The sequence below is a fragment of the Pocillopora verrucosa genome, chromosome 1, assembly GCF_036669915.1.
Source record: "Pocillopora verrucosa isolate sample1 chromosome 1, ASM3666991v2, whole genome shotgun sequence".
NCBI lineage: Eukaryota > Metazoa > Cnidaria > Anthozoa > Scleractinia > Pocilloporidae > Pocillopora > Pocillopora verrucosa.
In genome coordinates, this window is record NC_089312.1 from 29,526,495 (window position 1) to 29,548,571 (window position 22,077).

At 37.2% G+C, this 22,077-nt stretch overlaps 3 protein-coding genes across 6 annotated transcripts; all 3 read right to left on the reverse strand.

Moving 5' to 3' along the window:
• Positions 1 to 14: 14 nt before the first annotated feature.
• Positions 15 to 6,599, reverse strand: LOC131786142 (synaptotagmin-7-like). Its single transcript, XM_059103147.2, has 4 exons — positions 6,430 to 6,599; positions 4,940 to 5,712; positions 2,509 to 2,623; positions 15 to 1,729 (listed from the first exon to the last, which is right to left on the reverse strand). The coding sequence occupies exons 1-4, from the start codon at positions 6,467 to 6,469 to the stop codon at positions 1,422 to 1,424; spliced, it is 1,236 nt and encodes a 411-aa protein (XP_058959130.1). The 5' UTR covers positions 6,470 to 6,599; the 3' UTR covers positions 15 to 1,421.
• Positions 6,600 to 8,885: 2,286 nt separating this feature from the next.
• Positions 8,886 to 13,938, reverse strand: LOC131786119 (uncharacterized). The gene is made up of 4 exons (XM_059103112.2): positions 13,780 to 13,938; positions 12,524 to 12,602; positions 12,192 to 12,307; positions 8,886 to 11,452 (listed from the first exon to the last, which is right to left on the reverse strand). Exons 1-4 carry the CDS (start codon positions 13,813 to 13,815, stop codon positions 11,210 to 11,212), a joined length of 474 nt encoding a protein of 157 aa, XP_058959095.1. The 5' UTR covers positions 13,816 to 13,938; the 3' UTR covers positions 8,886 to 11,209.
• A 1,473-nt stretch (positions 13,939 to 15,411) lies between these two features.
• Positions 15,412 to 21,529, reverse strand: LOC131786101 (uncharacterized). Of its 4 annotated transcripts, none has more exons than XM_059103090.2 (4): positions 21,403 to 21,529; positions 18,521 to 18,599; positions 17,253 to 17,356; positions 15,412 to 16,729 (listed from the first exon to the last, which is right to left on the reverse strand). In XM_059103090.2, exons 1-4 carry the CDS (start codon positions 21,436 to 21,438, stop codon positions 16,478 to 16,480), a joined length of 471 nt encoding a protein of 156 aa, XP_058959073.2. In that variant the 5' UTR covers positions 21,439 to 21,529; the 3' UTR covers positions 15,412 to 16,477. The 4 variants fall into 4 exon arrangements, with proteins under 4 accessions (XP_058959073.2, XP_066024340.1, XP_058959075.2 ...); XM_066168243.1 differs by having other exon boundaries at positions 18,521 to 18,596; positions 21,403 to 21,523; XM_059103092.2 differs by lacking the exon at positions 21,403 to 21,529 and adding an exon at positions 19,328 to 19,466 and having other exon boundaries at positions 18,521 to 18,596.
• Between the last annotated feature and the right edge of the window lie 548 nt (positions 21,530 to 22,077).

Sequence of the window (22,077 nt, forward strand, 5' to 3'; positions counted from 1 at the left end):
TCAGGGCCAGGAAGTATGATGACAAAAGATCTATATTACACGTAATCCAATATAATTTATTCCACCACAGAGCACAATGCTCCTTTAATTTAATCTGAAATTAAAAATACATCATTTCCATAAATCTTTACTCCTGGTATGTAATTGCTATGCTGTATGATCACTACCCAGACAGGAAGAATAATCTAGTAGATTCCATCAGAGTTCATGTTTCATGTAAATTTTTGTTAGCTTGTCAACAGATCTTTAAATGGAGAGACTTAATTAAAAAGTGGTACTGATATCAAAGAGGTCTGCCAAGATAATTAAAGAACACTTCAAAATTTAACCTTTTAACCTGTTAAGCCTTTAAATGTGTGAGGAATTTAAGTAATTGTGAAAATAATCTGAAGAAAATGGACATTTGCCAACATGGATATTTTTACTGCCTTTCATCTTATAACTTTATACTTGAAGAATCACCTAAGAAAAAATCTCTATACATTGTCCAATTAAGCATTAACATAACCACAAACTACATCAAATTGAATCTTCAAAAACTTACAGGAATGGAAGAATATAAATTAAAAACTTGAGGAATGTATCAACTATTAATAAACTCTTCTGTCTGTCATGTTTTTGAAGTGTCAAGGAAATTTCTGCCTTTGCATACCTTTTTTAAACCACTTGAATTGTCTTTTTGGGTTTGACACATTGTTGCAGACCCAAGGGCAAATAATTGTGTGGGAGGAAGAAAAACAGCTGTTTTGACTCACTTTGAAAGTTTCTGACAAAATTATTTGTCCCTGGATTTCCAAAAATTGTGTAGGCATAAAAATGTTCTTAAAGCATAGTAAGGAAGTGGGGGAAGGTTCTGTAAATCTGTTGGAGATGAAATTACACGTCTTGCACGTACATGTTTTGCCTATTAAATGTCACTTGTCTTATGACTAAGATCTGTTTATGAGTCATGAATCATTGGTCAAAAGACATTTTTGTACCAAGTATTTTTAGTAAATTTAGTTGTGTCCATCTGTCTTACTAAGAAGTTTGCCAGAGGCTATTTTTACTTGTGTTAGGGTATGATTTGTTTCACCTGGTGTGTGGTCTTGTGGTTAGCATTGTATCTTTATAGCAAATGAACAATACAGATCTAGGTGTTTTTCCGTAATACTTCTGTTCATTATCATTGTTCATCATCAGAAGGTAAAAAAAAGGAAGTGCAATTGTGTTGTCACAAGGAAAAAAAATAGGTCCTCTATTTTCAAACTAGCAATTAAAAGTTGTAATTTTCTGTACCTTTTGATATGTAGACTCTTCTTATTGTTTTTTTAAACAATTGATCTCACTTTGCAGTGCTATTTTTGTTGTTAGTTTTTCTTTGACAGGAAAATTCCTGCCAAAAAATGTTAAGCACCTCCCAAAACTTTATTCCAGTTTTATTAGTAAAGTTGAAGCCTATGCCATTGTGCTACAGGCTTCCTGGGGTTACCCATCATTTCAGTCCAGTGCCTTAGTGAGCTGCCAGTGGTGCGGTATCCCAAGATTATTTGGCCAATCATCTCATTTTGTGTGATACGGTCAAAGTCCATAACAGTGAAGACAAAGGTTATGTCTCTAAGCTTGTCAACTGGAACATAGAATATGAAGGATTCATTCCACACAGGATCTTTTGATCTCCTCTTTATTGTTGTCTTCTTCTTGTCTAACCTCTTCCCTCCATGCATGGAATAGATTTTAACATATGGATCTGGAAAATGTTGATTATGTTGTTCATGAAACTTGTTAGATACAAATAAGGAAAAACTAACAAGTGTTGGGGAAAAAAAAAAAAAAAAAAAAAAAAAAAAGGTACACCCTTGGCTCAGACCATTCCCTTACAAAATGCAAGCAGTTATGTAACCTTATAAATCAGACATACTGACATACTGTTTTCTATTGTACCTCTTAAAGTTCCCGTCTTCAGCTGCACAGTGCCCTCCCCTCCCCCAACATACACTTACTTAAACCCAATTTAAGGCATGGACATGCTACCTTAAATTTGTGATTTCTTCTCATAAAAAGACTCTGGTGATACCTCGAAAGAAATATTTGAATATTAAACTTCCTTTGCTGTTGAACTCTATACAGTCTTGACTATGTTGTCAAATGGCAGTTTGCAAGTGGCCTGGGCCTGCCCAGGAACAGCAATGGAAGTTGCAGTGCATTCAAAAAGAGCAGATTCAATCCTTCTTTAATTAACTTTATAACTGTATTAAAAATCTGTTTCACCTGAACAGTTCAACAAATGAACTTTGGTCCCACCACTAACTAAATGACTGTTGTAATCAAGCCTGACATCACAGAAGCCAATCAACATGTGAGGTCTTGGGTAATATTTTACAAAAACTGCTCAAAAAAGCAGTACTCTCAGGTGACTTTTTTCTAACACAGTCTTCCACAATGAGCTGTGTAAAGGACCTAAAAGCTTTTTTTGGTTCAAAGAGAAACTTGATCATCTAGAGTCATAATTGTTGTATTTTTTCTCACCACATGATCCAATGAAGTCCATCTTCTTTAGTTTTGAGGCTTTCATGACAACAACCACAATTCTGTTATTTGTGGGTTGGTACATCATGGAGATAAGAAGGTCTCCCAGGTGTTCCTGTCACAGAGTAAGACAGAATCACTATTACAAAATGAAAATCTCTTCCAGATAGAATTGTATAATGTGTAGTTATGAATAAGAAGAATTTATATGTTGATAAATGGACTGACATCAAACCAATCTCAGACAAGCACTTTTGTCGGTTTCTGTTGCTGTATTTACCAACTTGTAATATACTGGAAGTAAAACAGTTGACTTTGATGCATGTTAGGTCAGCTGGTATTTTTGTGACCAATAGAAATACTCTTATGACAAGTCAACATGTTATAAATAAAAATAATTTTTAACAACTCTACTATGTTGATAAAGCCATAAATTATGAATGTCACAATGTATTATGAATGTTTGCCAAGGACATAATGGGTGAGGGTTCATTGCCAGGAAACCAGATGAACAGGGAAATATTTTCATGAAATCCTGATTACTTCATTTAAATTATCTTCCTGTTTACTAATCACCTTCCATCAATAAAGTAAATAAGGATCTGGGAAGAATGGCCATGACAGATACTTAAATAGAAGACTAGATCACAAAAAACTCTTTTTGTACATCAAATTTTATGTATAAACAATGCTTATTATTTTCCTCAGTTCAGATGTCACTGGTTCGAATTTTCTCAAGACCTTTTAATATTGTTTGGGTAGCTAAATCAATGTGTTTTGTTTCATCATTTTCATAATACACCACAACAATAGTAATTTGCATATTAAATACCAATAGTACACCGATTAATTTTGGTTTTTGGACAAATTCAAACAGCCATCTTTCAAAGATTATTACTTTGTGAGAGTTAAAGATATTAGTTTAAAAAAACCTCTTATTCAAAAGCTTTTAAATAGTACTGGCACCATACAAGATTCCTTGATAGCAGATATTTGTTATAATAATGAAGAGAATTTCTTCTATGTTCGTCCAGAAGTTACTATTCCACCTAATCAGAAACTGGCTCAAAGGGAAATAAAAGTGTTTTGGCATATTATGCATATTTATTGAAGATTAGATTATCTGCATATCAGTAAAGATCTACTTGTTTATTTTCAAGATCTTTTCAATTTTGGCATTTTTTTTAATCAATATTTCCTGAAAAATGAAAAATCATCCCATTCTATTTCCTCTCACCAGTTTTGCATTATATTGTAATAAAAAATAATGACTTCTTTTCAATACAGTCATTATGATCGTGCCACAGATGGCCATCTGGTGTTCAAATAAAATTTGATTCCTAATGCAGAGAAAAGTGTGTTTCTTTTGCCCAAACTTAGAGGCACTTTAAAACTTTGAAACATCTTAGTATGGATCAGATCGATTCCATGTTAAATGTTATTTTACAAATTGGCTTCATTTTATAACCAAACATTAAATAGCAAACCTGTTAATTTCAGAGGGCAGATTTGAAGAAGAAAAGGAGGGTTGAAATTGTTCCTTAGCAGAGCTTTTACGCTAATGGTACAGCTATAATTTTATCAAAATTATTTTGTCTCCGGAATATGTAAAATTAAGAAAAAAAATGAAGAAAAATAGCCTTTTGGGTAACCATAATCTTACTTTTCATACGTGTAACGGTGGGCCATTCTTTTTTGTAAATTATTTATTACTCTGTTCATTTTACACAACACACAACGTGTTGAGTAATGGACAAAACTTTGCGCAAGTTTTCTCCAAAATAATCTGTTCCACGAAATATCTTTTAGGCAGTGACAGAAAAAAAAATATTAGCTAATCGAGAGATTTTCGGTCAAGGAAATTAGGGATTAACATTCAGCGAACCTATTTTAATATCCTTTGGCCGGCGGTAAATGTTGATAAGAGTTTAAATTATGTATATTTTGTGACCAAAAGCTATATCTGTATTAACGCGAAGGATGTCTTGTAAATACAAAAATTACCCGAATACACGAAATGAGCAATAGGAGTACATCAAACTTCCACCAGTTTACTGCATGAAATTAAAATGTCACGTAATGAAAACATCGCGGATTTTTCATTCATGAAATCTGTCATAAGCAGATGAGTAGTTTGTGATAAGACGTCCATCTGCAATTAAGTCGGTTCTTTGTATTTCACTTGCGAAAACATGGTAATATCCCAGTTTACAAAAATTAACACATCGAGCATGGAATTAAAGAAAACAACCTATGGCATTAATTAGCTGTACACGCGAAGTGCTAATAATGTGTTTTCGACAACGATCAGAACATTTTAAGAGTCTCTAGAGAAACCTTTTTTCTGGGAAGATAAAAACAATTTTCGAAAACCACGAGATAATGTTGAAATGAATTTTTTTGCCACCAAAGAAAGATATTGACACTCTACCTGGCGTTTACAGGGTTGTAGATCCTTGCAGAAAGTCAGAGTCATTGGCCCCAAGTCAATATCGCTCAACGGGATTTCAATTTCTCCTATGGGATCGTTCCGAGAAAAACGATCGTAGTCCAGTACTTGAAGATACAACGTTCGACTTAATAGCTTGTTATGAGGGAAACCTTCAAATCTAAAAACCTCGTTCCATGTTGGGTTGAGATTTTTCCTTTTAATTCGAGTTTCCATTTTGTGCTTTTTATCTGGAAGCAGCAGAATTTTCACAAACGGGTCGCTGGTTCCGCTAAAATCTTTGGCCGGAAGTCCGGACGCTTTTATAATTTTCAACGTGAGTACCATTTCTTGGGAATCGTAGCTAATTGAGAAGTAAACCTTTCCGAGGTCCTCTTTGGTCGATGATTGATCGATTAAAGGAGGCTCTGGCGGGATGACAAAGTTTGAGATATCCGGCTGAGGTGCTTGTACATCGTACTCTTGTGGAGGCGGCTGAGAAAATTTTAACGATTTTTTCGGATACCCAGGCGATTCAATGCGCTTTTCAGGCGGTGAAACGTCCGACAGCGTCGAGTATTTCGCAAATGCACGGTATTTGTGCCCTGGGACTCCGTAGAGTTGAGAGTCCGAGGATGAATCATAGTCGCTTTCTGTACTCTCTCCATCCTTCTCTGATCCCTTCCAACATTTGTAGCACCAAGAACAGATCACCACTATACTTCCAAGAGAAACAATGCTGGCTATTACAGCGAGTGCGTTAGAACCGTAAGAAACTGTAGAATGTAAGGAGAAAGAGCGTGAGTGAGGGAGATAGAGTTTATTTATGATATTCGATAGGGAAAAAATAAACTTACTTTTTCCGTCTAGCAATATTTTGAATTTGATGTATACTTGACCGTTGGAAACATCCAAGATTTAAGTTAGTTTTCTGCGGTTGTTATTGTTTATTATACGTTTAAAGGCTCTTGGAATAACGCTCTTTTTTTTCCTTTTCTTTTTTTCTAATCACTCGTTCGAAAATCCCTTTGAAATACGAGCGAAATAGAAAACCATTTAAACGCACAAAGACATTTCAAGGTTGATTGCTTCCGGTGGAAATTAAGACCAACGTCTTCCAACGAACTACCCAGTTTTCACGCGATGTCCTTTTCTGAGAAAAGCGAAGAATCTTTTGTTTCTTTGGTCAAGTGCTCAAAACTTCTACTCTTTATAACCTTACATAAACAGTGGCCCATATCATGTCGATGCCGTCGGTTATTTTGCCACAGGAAATATTCAAAGGAGACTATAAATCTAAACATTATTTTAACCATTCACACATTACGTTAAGGGGTTTCAAACTTTGACCGACTTCAGAGCGGAGGCTTTGTATTAAATCATCATCATCGTTGGCAGATGATAAAGAACAAAACTGTTTTGTTAAGTTCTCGGCCCTCGTGTTGAATTTGCTTAAATTGAAATCAAAGAGCAACTTTTACATTATTACTCGCCTGTGTTCTCATGAGAAGTGTGTTGATAGAGACTAATCATCTTTCAGCGTTACATCTACGCATATTTCTTAATTCTCCGCAGCATCCATTGAGTTGGTGCTTTGACAGAACCGATCCCAGTGATCGACCACTAAATTGTCGTTGCGATACCTTTGAACGAGTTTTAATGTTTTTTTGACTTTTTCACCTCCGCATAATCATTAACTTTATTGTTCGCCATGGCAACTTAAGCTTGATTGGCAGAAAGATAATAAAAGGAATTTGTAATCAAAGCGGAAAACTCGCGCCAAATTTGCATGTCCCTTACTAGTGTTGCTAACTGAAACACGTCTGTCGCAGACCAATTGTGGTCGATTTGCCCTCCAGCGCCTCATGTCTGCGGGGCAAACTGTAGTCAACACTTTGTCATCAAACTCTCATTGAAAAACTTTAAAGCTTTTAATTTTCTCTTCTATGTTTCATGGTCGCTTGGGAATAAACTGTATATTCTTTGAGGTGTTCTGCATTTAAGTGAAGCCTGCGGTGCATGAGGACAAAGAGGTTACACCAAAATTCCGCCTTCCTTACACGCACTGACCCATGAAATGTAACTCTTTCGATAGACCCGAGATTATCAAGACACTTCTTAAAAAACTAACCGTTATTTCCACTTGTTAGAGTCAGACTTGACAGTTCGTTAGATATTCGTTCAGAAACATGTTGATTAAAGTATCCCTTAGAGGTACGATATATTCGATTCACTGTCGTGGGCGTTGCTTAAACTATTCACAAAAATGTAATTGGAGGTAAATAAAAGAGCTGCTCAAAGGAAAAAATATTCACCGAAACATTTATTCCTCGTAGAACTGACGTAGTTTTGAGGTTCCGCATATTCGAAGAACTCGTTTTGTAAACAGCTACGTGAAAACGTAATCAAAGATTTTGCTCACTTACGATTCGCCCCCGTTGCGACGAATATTCATGCGCCCCCGACTAACAAGTTCCTCCCCCCTGATTGCGTCGTTTGTTGTTTTTTTTATCCTCTTGTGCATGTACTTTGTTGTTTTGTGTTCGTTTAGGAAGTTACACTTAACCAGGCTAAGTCATATTTCTTGACCAACGTTCAAGCTCGATAAGTAAGATCGTTGTGTTGACTAAGTGTCGTAAATGATGCCCTTTCTTCTGTCGTTTCACCACTGGCATTTCGTATCGAATTTCACTTAACTGCTGCCTACACGCGATTTCTTAAAAGTTCTAGGAACGGCAATTTAATCTGCAGCCTCCTTCAAGTTCTTTTGTCATTTAGTTCAGGGTGAATTAGTTTTAATTCAGGATGACTTCGTATCTACTGGTAATTTTTTTTAACGTTTAGAACCTTCGTTACGTGTATTTGATGGGTGTTGCCGTTGACCTTCTAATCCATCCAATCCATATTATATAAATATCAGCTTGTTCCTGATGAAATCAAGCTTCTGCTCCGCAAGCTAAATCTATGTTGTAATCTCGTAATAAGATCACATCAATTTATTTCGATGACATACTTTTCACTGTCGAGGAGACGATAATTATAATAACCTTCAAATGAAGCAGTACCGAACCAAGATATAATTCTCAAAGGAACAAAACTGCCGAATGCACAAAATGACGATGAATATCTCAGCCAGTTTCGACTCGTGTAAGACCAAGCTTGATATGATTAAAGAAGCTAAGTGAAAGACAGAAATTTTAAGGCACAGAGGAAAAGAACAGCGTACTCATACACAAAACAAAAAACAACAACAACAGTCAACATCTGGTGCTCCCATTAAGACAGTGCGCTGAAGGAGCCTTGCCCGCCTATTAAATAATATATTCTCATCTCGACTGGCCGAGATCTTGGCAGGGCGATACTGGAGCAGCAATTTGATTTTCAATGCAAGTACTTCATCGGTTTTGTGGCACTGAACAGATGTGCAAAGATCAGTAGGCAAATATTGACTATTATTTATATCGACAGGAAAGTTATAGGTGGAAATTTGGCTGGCAGTTTGGCCTTGGATATGAGAATTTGAAACTTTATATTGCACAATACATTCCTACGTGTCAGTTAGACAGTTCGAAAGCAATGATTCATGTCGAAACTGTTGAGTTTTTTACTATTTCTGCTAACTGGTTAAAAAGACACTTGCTTCTTTTATAACGATTACCGGAAGGTAATTATCACCGGGTGAATGAACAATTTTTTCGGGGGGGGGTGGTGGTGGTAGTGGTGGGGAGTGGGGTAGGGCTAGAGAGTGAAGGCAGTTTGTAGATTTACACAGGTGACCTTTCTCGCCCTAAAGTTACTCAAACTCAAAAAATGCGATTGAGATAAACTACCTGCGTTTTAATCTCGAATTTAGCATGTGTCGAACAATTGCTTGATGAAACCGTAGACTTTCAATCACGAATTACATGAGACTACAGTAACAGCATTTCGCATGTGGTTACGGTAAAAACGAGGCACAACCAGCGAGCGGACTTATGTTGACAAGTAATGATTATTGGAGGTAATGAAGAGCAGCTTCGTTTCCAGCTATCAGCAACAAGTTAGTGCCATTAACAATACATTAATAAGAAATAACAATACCTTTTCCGACGTATATTGAACATATTTTGCGGTATATTTCTGGAGCTGTGAAATATATAAAAGGCAAAAAAATTACCAAAAAAGATTCTTAAGACAAAACGGGATTACAGAATGAAAGATAAGGGAAACTGACTCATTTCGTAACAAAACGCATTCGCCTGCTGTACTGCGAAACTTCAGAGGACTTAGGCTCCCGGTATAATTTGAGGAAAAGAAAACGGTACATTAATCAGCAACTCTTATTTAGTTTAGAGCGGGTCCTCAAAACTATTGAATTAAGTTCATTACTCAGACAGACTCTCTTTCGGATCGTGAAGTGCGATTGGAATTTTTTCAAATGTGAGACTGAACCGCTCGGCATCAGTAGATCCAAAACAACTACAATTATTAAGATAGGGCGCCTTTTCTATACAAATAATCAAAAGCGCATTACAATTATAATACTACAAATAATAATAACTCAATAAAACTACACGTGTGTGTTTGTTATAAAAATGTACGTAAAACATCTTCACTGAAATACCTTGGAAAACAAATAAGTCTTAAGTAAACGCTTAAAAGAATCATTTTTTTTATCTTGCCTTATTGGTAAAGGAAGGCCGTTCCATAGGACTGGGGCCGTCACCGTAAACGATCGGTCCCCATAGTCTTTGTCGTTATGAATCATGTAGATTCAAAAGGAGTGGACACTTAACTTTAACAAGATACTAGTCATATTTGGAATAACTGTTTTGTTACTCGATGAGCTGTACGAAGGTTTCGCCTTAATGCAAATTCGCCCTCTTCCAGTTCGCTCCTATGACGATGAGTACGCCCCTCAATAGATAAAACTTTTGCCCAATATCTTCAACTCTTCTCCGCCTTAAGAATTATCTCTTTTTCGCAAAAAAAAACAACAACAAAAGAAATAATAATAAATATGACTTATAATTTCGTTAGAAAAGAGGCATGATCTGCTGTGATATGATAAAAGTGATGGAGCGAACTAATAGTGAAAAGGGCGAAACAGCTGGAGGCGAACTTTTAGTGGGATGAAACGTCCAGATACGGATGAGATAAAGTGAAGCGCCTCAGGAAATCATGAATCTTTGCGCGTAGTTTAAAATTATATCTGTAACTATGTCCTATACATCGGGTAGAAGTGAGAACGGTGACGGTATACACATGGTCTTTTTCCTCTTTCCTTCTCTTCACTGCTGTAATTTCCAATTGAAAAACTGTAGGTCGAGAATAAACTTAATAGATAACAGTGCCGATGTATCTGAGTGTTCCACCTGATCTGATATTGTTTACAGATAAGTTTTTATTCACTCTGATTTCGATTCGAGCTTTAAGTCAGTCCTCTATTTTTTCAATCTCATTTGTACATCACGTCCATAAAAACCCCTGCATTTCCTTTTCACCTTCCAGGTGGTCTTATAGGAAATTTAATGATAGCAACACGTAACACGAGTGCGTGTAGTCTCGATTCGTATCCTTCCCAATCTACGTTCAATCGAAACATCAGCGCGTTACGTTGATTGTTGCTTACGAGAAGTTAGTAGAGTCTAGCGAGTCAGATACAAGCAAAATTATATTGCGATAAACTACTAAACAATTGGGATATTTTTAATAGCATAGTGTACTGTTTATAACAACAAAAGCTAATGTAAATGTAATTTTTCCCCCTTTGTTATAACGGTAATAAATTCGGTTATTTTAACATACTTAACTTTATCAGTATGGGCACTAAACGACTCAGTTGAATGGGTACAAATCGACCGAGATGGGTACGAAACGACTGATGACCGGTTTCCGTAATGCCTGTAGATAATATGAGTCGCTCCTTATCACAAGTAGATAAGGGTTCGGACCGAGATATTTTTCCAATAAAAGGTATAAATATAAAAATTTGTATATAGTTAACAGTTCTATCTCCTTCCTCGAGATCATAGTTATCCAAACATCGTAATGTTCCTCGGACTTTGATAATCTACTGCATCAAAACAAGCCGGAGACACCAATTTTTAAAGCGTCTGAAACGCTTTCCTTCACTAATGTGATTCAGTTCAGCGTGTTTGTCAGCGGGAAACTTAGGTCAGATACCAGATTTGTCTTGAAACTATGTCTGCTACCTGGTAACAGTGTATGACCATTTATGATCAGAAGTCACTTTCGCTCCCTGTTTAGTTGATCCTGTGATGGTCGTAGCTGTTATAATAAGTGCATTGTCCACCATACTAAGTTTTGTCCCGTCAGTCTTCTGTTGATTTCTTGCAGAGCACTTGGAAGCCTGGACACTAGTTCTGGTGGCACGCTGGTTGTTTTGTTTGATGGTGGGTTTACTGGGCGCGAATATCGTTTGCCTTTTATTCTTCGGTGAAGTGGTTTAGAATGAACTGAGTGGGTCTTTGGTTTGAGCGCTGAAGCAACGACTAAAGATTCTTCCCGGTTGCCCTATGGTTAAAAGTTGAAAGAAAAAAATTGCTTACGGGTATAATATTTAGCCAAAAAATTGTTTATCTTTTTTAAATTTGATTATTTTTGGAAAACTGACGTGATGGCTCAGTATAAGGTTGAGTTCTGTTATTTTATACTATATTTTCCTGAAAAAGAAGGTGGTCCAAGCAAATAAAATGAGCTTTAGAATGACTTAGCTGAGAACACGAAAAATAACGGATCGTCTCATGCTACTAAATCTTTAACGACTTTTTTGCGAATTTTGCAACTCTATTCCTTGACCCAAGACTCGATTTGCGTTTGCGCCATGTGCGCGCGAAATGCTTGTCTCTACAATTCGCGCTTTGGAACTTCAGAGTGAGATGCCATGACTACTACTTTCAAAATGGCAGTTATTCAATTTCTAATGCAAGTTCTCCTTTGCGGAAAGATATCATGTTCGTTTGTGTTGTTATTTTTTTGTAGGCTCTTTCAGTATGATCCACGGTAATGACTCTTAAACGTTAAGCAGGTTTTCGGAAGTGATGAAAACAAACGGTCATTCTATCTGTGGTAACTCTATAAGTCAGTCCATTCAAAACATAGCATTTCGCCTCTCTGTCCTCCCTTTCCACCCGAGCGAACTCTAGGGAAAACCACGAGTTTCAAGGTCGATATCAGTGGGAGAAAAGGCTTGACCTGTTTATTATTCTGGGCTCGCCGAGAATAATTTTCTATTTTTCTGTCACGTAAGTACCTTGTGTTCTTTGAGAGGTTGTTGGGAAGTTCCCTTTTCGCTGGCTTTTCGGTTTTGTCGTACCAACTGTTTTATTCTCCTGTTTTCCAAGCGTGTGTATAACTCAGCGCGATATTCTGCAGGAAAAGCAACAAAAAATTTCACTGTTTGCCTTCAAGAGTATTTTCAGAGATGATCAAAATGTATTGGCACAGGCTTACAGGCCACTTAAACAGCATAGAAATTAAAAAAGAAACTTGATATTGCGCGGCTTTTCAAACTGTCTATAGATTCATAAATGTTTTTCACCCACTCGGATTAAACTTTCTTTACTAACTGAATAGGAAACTTGCCTGAGAACCTCTTTCCACAAATCTTTCTCACGTCTTTGAACACGTGACCACAAACGCATGACCTGCAAGACTCTGTCATCTACGGGGGGAGGGAAAGGATGACCATGTCAGTATTGGAGCAAAAGTGTACAACTTCCGCGTTTCATGCAACACGAAACTTCAACAAGGATACAATTTGCTAATTTGCATTTGATTACGGTGATCTGAAGAATTCGTTGCTACAAGTGAGTTTTAGAGGAACTGGGAGTATTCACTCATGCAAGTGATCTGAACGCCATCTATGGGCACATTTTTCTTTTGCTTGGGCGTGTTAAAAAAGCATTGTTCGGCGTTTGCCCATAATTTAGACTCGTTTTGTTCTACGGAAAAACTAGAAATGCTGAAAAAATCTCGTGCATTCGACGCTGAAAAACGAAACGAATGAAATTCTTCTGTTAAGGTTAATTTGTCACAATTGTACATAATTTTGACATCGATTTTGGAAAATGGAAGACTGTGAAAGGACGCGTTTTGTCTGGCTCGCTGAGGCGCGCATCAGGGATAGAGGTCAGGTCGGTTCCGATATTTTGGGACGCAGTTAAATTTCAGCTGAGGCTTACTAGAAGGGAAACTCGAAGCCAAATTTGTTCAGTGTGAATACATATTGCGTCAAGGATTTCTTTGTAAAGCATTTCGCTTGTGCGTTCGACAAATCACTGAGAAGGGTTCCAACTGAAGTCTGGGTTGATGATGTCTTTGTTACGCCCACCGAACATTTCTGCTGACAAGTTATATCTTGAATTTTTCTTCACTGCGAGCAAATTACTTTTGTTTAGAATAAGCGTAGTATATAAAATATGACTACAGGCGGCCAATATTCGTGCAGAGGAGAGGCTGCTTCGTAAAAAGTTTTCTCAGTTCATTTGAAGTGATCGGTACTGGGTTAGCCGCCTCCGTCGCTTCACCCGCCCGCCAACACTCGCTAATTGCACGCGCATTTAAGTTTGTCTTTTGCCATGTTTGTACCTCGAAATCTTTAATTCAAACCCCAGCCATGTCAGCCGATTTTCTTACTTCCCTTTGGTCAATTCTCGGTGATGTTTAACTTTTCGAGCAACGATGTAATGCGCGTTGTGCGATGTTGTGTGACGGACTGAGGGCCGTTGATCATGCGATTATGAAAATTAACGACCGACGACAAATTTGAATATTAGCGACGTAGACCATTCTTGTAGAATAATGATCTTATTTGGAGACAAAATTTGTTTAAAACTTACCACTGTGTTACATGCCAAACATTGCTGGAGAACCATGTTGAATTTGTGGCCTGCTCAGCTTACTCTGGTATAGTTCTTGATGTGGGCACTGACGGTTTTGTAATGAAGTGATCTTTGCGCAACTTGACATAATAAGCCACAAGCTGGTTTGCGTTGGTGGTGTGACGTCACGATTAAAACGGTTCAAATCACTAACTCTGCTTTACCAAACGAAAACTAGCGATTATTCATTTTCAAAGAATTCTTTCAAAATTATTTGTTTCTTGAAAAAAAAAGAAATGTCTGAATTCACACCGGACTAAAAGGGAAAGACAACAAACCTGAAAGGATATTTTTTTACGGGCAATTTACTTATCCCACGTAACGGACGAACTAAATTTGTAAAACCGGTTTTACTTGCATTGACTTGTTTGACCCCGAATGTATTTTCACTAGCAGAAATCATTTAGGTTGAAGTGGGCGATCGGCCATCTAAAATGTTGGCAAAACAACGATAAATGGAGAGTCATAAATGGTCTTTTTAACAAATTATTTCCTTAGGTCGAGGAAATGTCCCAGAATCTTGGCGCCCGACCGAAGTGCTATTGACTGTGAGGATTAAAACTGACCTTATAGTCCCCTGACGTATGGTGTCTTTTATGTCTTAAATGACTTTTGTTTAGTTCAGCAATATTCATTTTTAAGCGTAAGCCCTATTCATGGCAATCGTGAATCCAATTGCCTAAGACACTGAACTTATATACAGATCGTCACGGGCATCATTTTACTATGACCTAGAATTCTACGTAATAATCACTTTTCGATTGCCTGGATAGGAGGGTAGTTTAAAGCCAAAAAATTGTTGTTCTTTTTTTCATTTCTTATCATTACAAACGTCAACAAAGTAACTGAGCAGGGATGAAGAAGAAGTTCCTAATCTTTCATCAGGGGTTTATTCTTTTTGTCATCAGGGAACTGGTCGAAGATCATTTCGGTTAAAAAAAAAAAAAATGACTGTAATGAGCTTGGTATAAAAGCCACTCACAAGTTTCCTGTGTCTTGAGAACGATCAAATAGGAAATTAGAAATGAATTGTTATTAGTATAATGGTCTGTGACGTACATACGAGAAAAATTCCACGTATTTTTTGCTGATAGAGCTATTTCCAATTTTTAAAATCTAAAAGGCCTATAATTGTTTGTAGTAACTGAGAATTTTGTACGGAAATTGCTGTGTAATTCCCCTGAAGAACAAGGGTTAGCTACAACAATCCTCTCAGTTCAAATTGAGGCGCGGCCGGCAACCAAACTTTGTGAGAAGGAAGTGAAATGTGTAAAGATAACATTTTTTGAAAACCATTTTAATGTGATTTTCGTGGTCCCGCACGATTGTATGTAACAGTTATAGTCGTAATGTAGTGTGATTTACCGACCAAACCTTTGTTTGAACTCAAGACAAAACGAGAAAAGGTAACATTAACTTCCAACGCCTAAAAAACGTCATAACATTTGGATGATGAATAGATGATGGACCGGAAGACATTTTTGCATCTGCTCCAATATTACTCACCTTGAAACTATTTTTCTTCGAAGGTCAGCTCACCTACGACAATAGTTATCATTATTTTTTTTATTGTTTTTAATTGATACATGTACATGCTTTTGTCATGACAAAATCGCCACTATATGTGGAAACGAGCCATAATTATTCCACATGACTGACTTGGCAGAGTTTAAATCTTTCCTCCTCAGTGGTTTTTCACATTCAAACAATTTCGACATTTTTTGTTGCGATAAGATTACATTACATATCTAGCTATGTGCCTTGCCCCCAGCTGTCTCGTTATTAAAAGTGATTAAGAATTTTTCGCTGAGCTTTATACAAACTAACTAGTACACGAAACGTTACTATAGTCTTGTTCGCATTTGAATACCAGAAGTAACGCTAGTGATATCATTATTGTCGGTGCTAATATTTTAAATTTGGTTGGTTTTGTCATTTCTTTCGTAAGTAGTGGTATTGGTATTGCGAAAAAAAAGTAGTGCAAAAATTGTATTGAAGTTGTGTAAGAGTCGTTTGATAAAAATGTTATTATATCATTCTTTCTTTTCAAGTTTCTTTGAGTTAAAAAAAAAAAAAATTTTTTTTGTAAAGCAAGTTTAAGTAGCCTAGATATCGTAAGTTAGGCTAAATCAGTATCCTGAGTAATGTATTGTTGATATCGCAGGAGAGTATAAAATAAAAAAAAAGTAATCAAGAATATTTTTGTCATTTTCAGGTTCAATTTTTTTGAAACCGTGTTAGTGCACCTTTGTCAGAGCTTCGGTGGAAATAATTTCTTTACATACTCCCTCAAATCACGAAAAACAAGAGCACTGCAGGCTTCATTTATTTTCAGGCATTAGACTGAAATGAAAGAGGATTTGTGGCACTTAAGAAAACAAAAGATATCTTTAGGCGGGTCACCTCTGCTTGGATGAAGTTTCAAACAGTTGATCCTACTATCATTTGGAATGCTTTGCATTTGTGCGGAAAGATACAGAAACTGGCTAATCAGTTTAAATAAAATACCCCACCTATTTAACTAAAAACGGAAATATCGGCATAGTCTTGAATGGTTTCAGAATCGATATCGTGACTCTTGACTGTAATCCTCTCTGAGGCTGACAGGAAGTGTGGCATATTTTCAAGTTTAGAAAGTCCTTTAAAGTAAGAATTGTTACTGCATCCAGCGAACTGTCCACCACATCAGATTCTGTCCTGTCAATCTTCTGTTGATTTCCTGAAGAGCATCAGGAAGCCTGGACACTAATTCCGGGGGAGGAGAAGTTTTGCTTGTTTTAGAGCCAGTTGTGCGCGAACTGAATGTTTTGGTTTTCATTCGTCGGGTAACAGATTGGCTGGGTGTCTGTGTTTTCTTCTTAAGGGATAAATGTATGGCTGCTGGTGTTTGATCTGCCGCCGCCCTAGTCTGGGAATGAGAAAAGTGAGTGATCAATATGTGTTTATGATAGAAACAGATGTTATGAAATGTTACTATTTTTTTTTGGCGCCCTACAAAACTATTGTCATATCGGAGAAGCAGCACAATAAAGCCAATAGGGATATGTAAAATGCTTGAAGGAAAATGACAAGCGAAGAAGGTGATAAACAATGGAGAAAACTGGGGGAATCAAACCCTTAATCAACTCGCATCACAAATAAAGAACTTGATAACTGAACGAGAAAAATAGGCAACGGGCAGATTAAGATGCAAGGAAGCATAGCGACATTCATCGATTCCTATCCCGCTGACGTCTCCAATGAAGACCAGACGTAATCGCACCTTTGAAAAAAAATACGAAGGTGGAAATTTTGTGGGATGACTAACACTTTGATACGACTTGAAAGCACCCGGTTTCCATGAAACTGAAATGTGAGCAATATGAGTGATACCAATTTATCTTCAATGAAAGAAAACTTTAACTTTCCGAGTGTTAAACTACTTTCCTGACCTCGAGTCGTGTCTGTTTAATATTCTTTGTTTTTCTTCTCTTTTCCCTTGTGAGTCTTCTCACTCTTCTGTTTTCCAATCGAGAATATAGCTCCACTCGATATTCTGGAAAAGGAAAAGAGGTGCCGTGAAGTAAACTATTTTAAAACTGGCATATGGAGAGTCACACTCTTCCCTCAGGGTTTTCCCAACATGTGAATTAGATTTAAATGAGCACTTAAAGACCGACCCTAAGGGAACTAGTGTGTTTTGTCTCCTCGAGCCCCCTAATATTCCCTGAGGCGAAGCTGAGGACAACACTGAGGGGCTCGGAGAAACAAAACTCACTCTTTCCCGTGGGAACCGGCAATCATAAAGAATTCGTTACACCCCAAACTCAAAACTAAGGAAATTACATACAGGTGTTACCGACTTTATTGCAAAATGTTCCAGATTTCAATCGAAAATTGTTATAAATTCACGTTGGTGTTTTCCCGTGGAGTTAGTGAGTTTTTACCCATAGCAACTGACAACACCTTCTCCTTCAATCGATAAGTATTTATGTTTGAAGGTATGATGATGAAAATAAGAGACCTTTTCTCGTCATTTTAAACTTCGGAAAAGATTGAATAATACACAATTCTCAGAAGCTAATATAACACATTCATTTGAAATGCTACCGAAGGATATCAAATGGTGGAAGTGGATAGGTAATGAAAATTGGTCTGAATTATCGATAGCTTTATTTACTGGGAGGCGTATACATTACCGGACTTGATAACTTGAAGACGCGAATTACAGTCGCAAAATTAATAAAGAAATAATTAATATTAATGGTAATAGGACCGAGTGGAGTCGGTTTGTGATCATACGAGTGACAACCATGTCGGACGACCGCGCAGCGGGAGTCCGATTCGTTCATCACGAGTATGATTACAGACCGAATTGGACGACACGAAGTCTTATTACCAATTAATCACAAAAATTACAATTCCCGAGAAACAAGAATAGCCAAGTTATGGAAGAAAGGGAAAATTTGGATTAAAAGACTGACAATTTGGTGATTGAAACCAAGGTTGTGATTGGTTTATTTAAACTACAATTTTGAATGTGATTGGTTTATTGAACTGCCCGATAGCAAACTGTCCGATAACAACTTGGCGAGTGAATTAGTGGAAAATAGGAGTTTTTTAAACCAATCACAATGGAGGAAATTGTAATTTTTATGATTCATCAAGAAATACTTCTTAGCTTTGAGGGACTGTCTGCTTTATAATGATTAAGGCTTACCTGAAAATCTCTTTCCACCAATCAGCTTACAGCGTTCAAACACATGGCCGCATGCACATGAAGTGCATGAGTCAGTCTTCTGAGTCAGATGAGAGAGCGAGAAAATTAAAGCTGTGGCTGCTTAGGCCATTTTAAAATAACTGAATACCGAGATACAATTCTCCACTTACGCTTGCGCCCACCACAATGGAAATCTTGCGGAGCATGCAAGCAGTTTAAAAATAAAAAGAACCTTTTGAGTCCTACTTATGTGAAATCAATTCTAATCTTTCCAGGGATAAGCTTTTTCGCCTTTAAGCTACGATGCCGTGTCGTGAGGAGCATATCTGAGGTCGAACGGGCTCGCGCTAGTTTAGTTTGGTTTTGCAATGATTTTTGCCTTTCGGTTGTCCAGATTCGTAGTTATTACGACGGTTTCTTCAAATTTAAGTCTGTTTTGAAAATAATAGCATTACCAAAGGGATTGTGGTTAAGCCCTATCACGCGTGTTTGTCATTCAGCACCAGAAAGGGCGGTACGTCTAGATCGTTCTCAACTCTAAACTACATGAATATCGACACATGGAAAATCGACCGATAAACTAGAAAAATGTTAGCAGAACACTTAATTTGGGGAAAAAAGAAGGCAAGAATATTTCACAAAATTAAAGACGAGTACTGATACGATGGGAAAAAGAAGAAAGGAAGACAGAATACAAATTTTCAGACGACGGAAGATTTGAATATTTAAACTACGGGAAAGAAAGCAGCTGCCAAAAGCGGATTCATCCATAACAATATCTCAAAGTCTGGAGATTTCTAATCTTACCACTGAGTTACAGGCCAAACACTGTTGGAGGACCATCTTGTCATAGCAAAGATCACGGAATCTTTAGATGATTATATCTACGTTTCTGCGCGTTACGACTCACTAGATTCCACAAACATACGAGCTTTAATAATAAGCCACACGCCAGTCTGCCTCGGTATCAAGTGATGAGTCACGTGGCCAAAATTGAATTGATTGCAAACAAGGCAGGTGTGCATGTGTGAGCTGTATTGATGTAGCTCCATGGAATAAGCTGCCGTTGCTGAGATGACTTTAAACTATTTTACAAAAAGAAATGAAACTTTTAACTTGTTTTCAACCGGCTGTATGACGAAGCCAAACAGGTTCTGTTTTCATTGAAGAATAATAAAATTGAAAATCGATCTACTTCACACAATCACATAATTTTAATTTAAACTTTCTGGTAAGAAACTGTGCATTTATTCCATGCAGAACCATTTGTGTGGTACTCGGTTTCCTTTGACGTAAAACTTCTATTGTCGCTCCAGTCATTTAATTATTGACTTCCTTATTTTTAATGATTGGTATGTAAGAAATCCCTTGCTCTGAAAGAAAATAGAAACCGTGGATGTGGGAAGGAAGTACCATCAATTTTCTAGATTCTCTCTTCCCATGAAAAAGCTTAATCAAAGGTTCAAATACATCAGTATTCATTTACGGAAAGTCGAAGAACGCTATCGAGCGTAGGATTGTATTGGCCTGTTACTAAGCAATTATCTATTACGTAGGACGTAAATCTTGTCTGATCCCTTAAGTGGCGTTAAACTCCACAAACATACATCATGAGAAAAATCAAGGCAAACTTTCCGAGCTCGGCCTCAATGGTATCAAGGTAATTTGGTATCATAAACTGAGTTAATAACGTAAATTGCCGGGCCACCGTTAAGAGTTTGAAAGCTGACGGTTTGAGCGTTAGCCCTAGGTCAGAGCGAGTGACGAAGGGCTAACGCTCGAAACGTCAGCTTTCAAACTCTTAACGGTGGCCAATTTACGTTATCAACCCAGTTGATAATACCAAATTTCCTTGCTATACTCTCCCACCGACGTAGCACCATGGTGTCTTTAAGAATCTACCCCCTCGTTGACATCATGTCCGTGAATTAACAATTTCTCGGGAGAATTTAACTTCACAAACGGTTCGTTTGTCTTGAAAATGTATGCGTTCTGAGTCAATCGTCATCCAAGTTCGTTTCAGAGTCGTTCTTTCCATTTAGGCTTCGGGTGTTTTATCAAGTAATGCTTCATAGTTTTCTTTACGAAGCAAATGACTTCATATGTTTTGATAGGTTGGAGTGCAATTACATTATGTGATCTATTTTTAAAAGAAAAGGTATTATCAAGTCTTCTAAGTAGGCGGAAAGAAATGGAGATTGAGTACCACTCTCCATTTAAATTTGTTGTTCCACGTGCATCCGGTTTTGGCATTTATGTGTGACATTCTTACTTGGGGGTTAACTAAACCAAAAAAGGAGCTTTTTCACTTATTTCAAGAGCAATCTAAATTTGCATCGCGTTCACAGAAAGAAGAAGTCGTGACTACATACTTGTGTCACGCGAGAAGTTCTTCCCAGGTTTGACGATATCAAATCGACTGAGCGTTTGACGAAAACTATCGGAATATCATAAAAACGTTTTCAATAAAAACAAAAATGACAACATGAATACGTGGTGCGAATTCAGACAGAGGTTTGAAGCAAAAGTCTCTTCAAGGGCTTAACGAGTAATCTTTGATTTTCAAATTTCTCGTTGGTTGTAGGTCTATGTCGATGAAAAGGTGCACTATGAATTAATCAAAACAATTTCCGGTCAGTTAAACACGTTTTAGAGAAACAATCATTGCTCTCAAAGGTCAGGCTTGTTCATATGCGTTCAATTCATTGCTGTGTTAATGATAAAATTGTCCACATTGGCATAAAAATCCATTGGGAACTTATGCTTTCCAGATGAAGTTTGGGAATAATCTTGCACTAGGACTTGACGTGGCATTGATTAAAATACAGTTCAGCCCAAGAGAACCTAAAGAGAAATGAATTCCGTGCATTAAAGCAACTTACCAACTTATTACACGCAATACAACGATCAAACACCATCTGTAAACTTCAGTGACATCAAGGCCAACGAGGTATTAAATTGTCGTTATAAAAAAAGTTATTTCCTGCTAACAAGGCAATATCAATAAGCTGACACAGCACTGAATCATAATCATACAGCTTTCTTAACTATAAGTAACATCACATGATTATGACGTAGCAGGCGAAGCGAGATAACTGATGTCATGTCCATTTTCTTTCAATCAAGGGGAAAAAAGGCGCTTGGAACCAGGACTTAGGTAGGCGATACAGAACTAAATGTTGTGGGGAAAAGATATCTATTCGATTGTTTCAGGTTTACAATATATACAACGTCAATAAAATATACCTCCTAGTTTTTATTGTTGCACTAAGATGCATTTCGTTTGAATCAAAGTCATTTTCACCTGGAAAGCCGGGATCTTTTCTTTGGTTAAATCGTTCAACATTTCTTATTCGTTTGACGTTATACAGTCGGGAAAATTATGGCGAAAGGTTAATTGATGTTTTTAAACGCCATGTGAAATAAAACCTAGAACTGTTAGGCGTGACTGCGTAGATATAGTACAATTACGACACCTCCCTTTCATGGATACAGCCAGTCAGTTGCCACAAACAACGAAAAAACAGTCGACATCCTTGTTCGATCATGCATTGGAT

Coding starts and splice junctions, on each gene's coding strand:
- LOC131786119 (XM_059103112.2), bottom strand. CDS start 13,815: ATGGTTCTCCAGCAATGTTTGGCATGTAACACAGTG. Junction 12,603..13,779: donor GTTTGGCATGTAACACAGTG/GTAAGTTTTAAA, acceptor CTCCCCCCGTAG/ATGACAGAGTCTTGCAGGTC. Junction 12,308..12,523: donor TTGTGGAAAGAGGTTCTCAG/GCAAGTTTCCTA, acceptor CTTTTCCTGCAG/AATATCGCGCTGAGTTATAC.
- LOC131786142 (XM_059103147.2), bottom strand. CDS start 6,469: ATGATTAGTCTCTATCAACACACTTCTCATGAGAACACAG. Junction 2,624..4,939: donor TACAACCCTGTAAACGCCAG/GTAGAGTGTCAA, acceptor ACTCTGTGACAG/GAACACCTGGGAGACCTTCT. Junction 1,730..2,508: donor GGACTTCATTGGATCATGTG/GTGAGAAAAAAT, acceptor AACATTTTCCAG/ATCCATATGTTAAAATCTAT.
- LOC131786101 (XM_059103090.2), bottom strand. CDS start 21,438: ATGGTGTTTGATCGTTGTATTGCGTGTAATAAGTTG. Junction 18,600..21,402: donor GTATTGCGTGTAATAAGTTG/GTAAGTTGCTTT, acceptor CATCTGACTCAG/AAGACTGACTCATGCACTTC. Junction 17,357..18,520: donor TGGTGGAAAGAGATTTTCAG/GTAAGCCTTAAT, acceptor TTCCTTTTCCAG/AATATCGAGTGGAGCTATAT.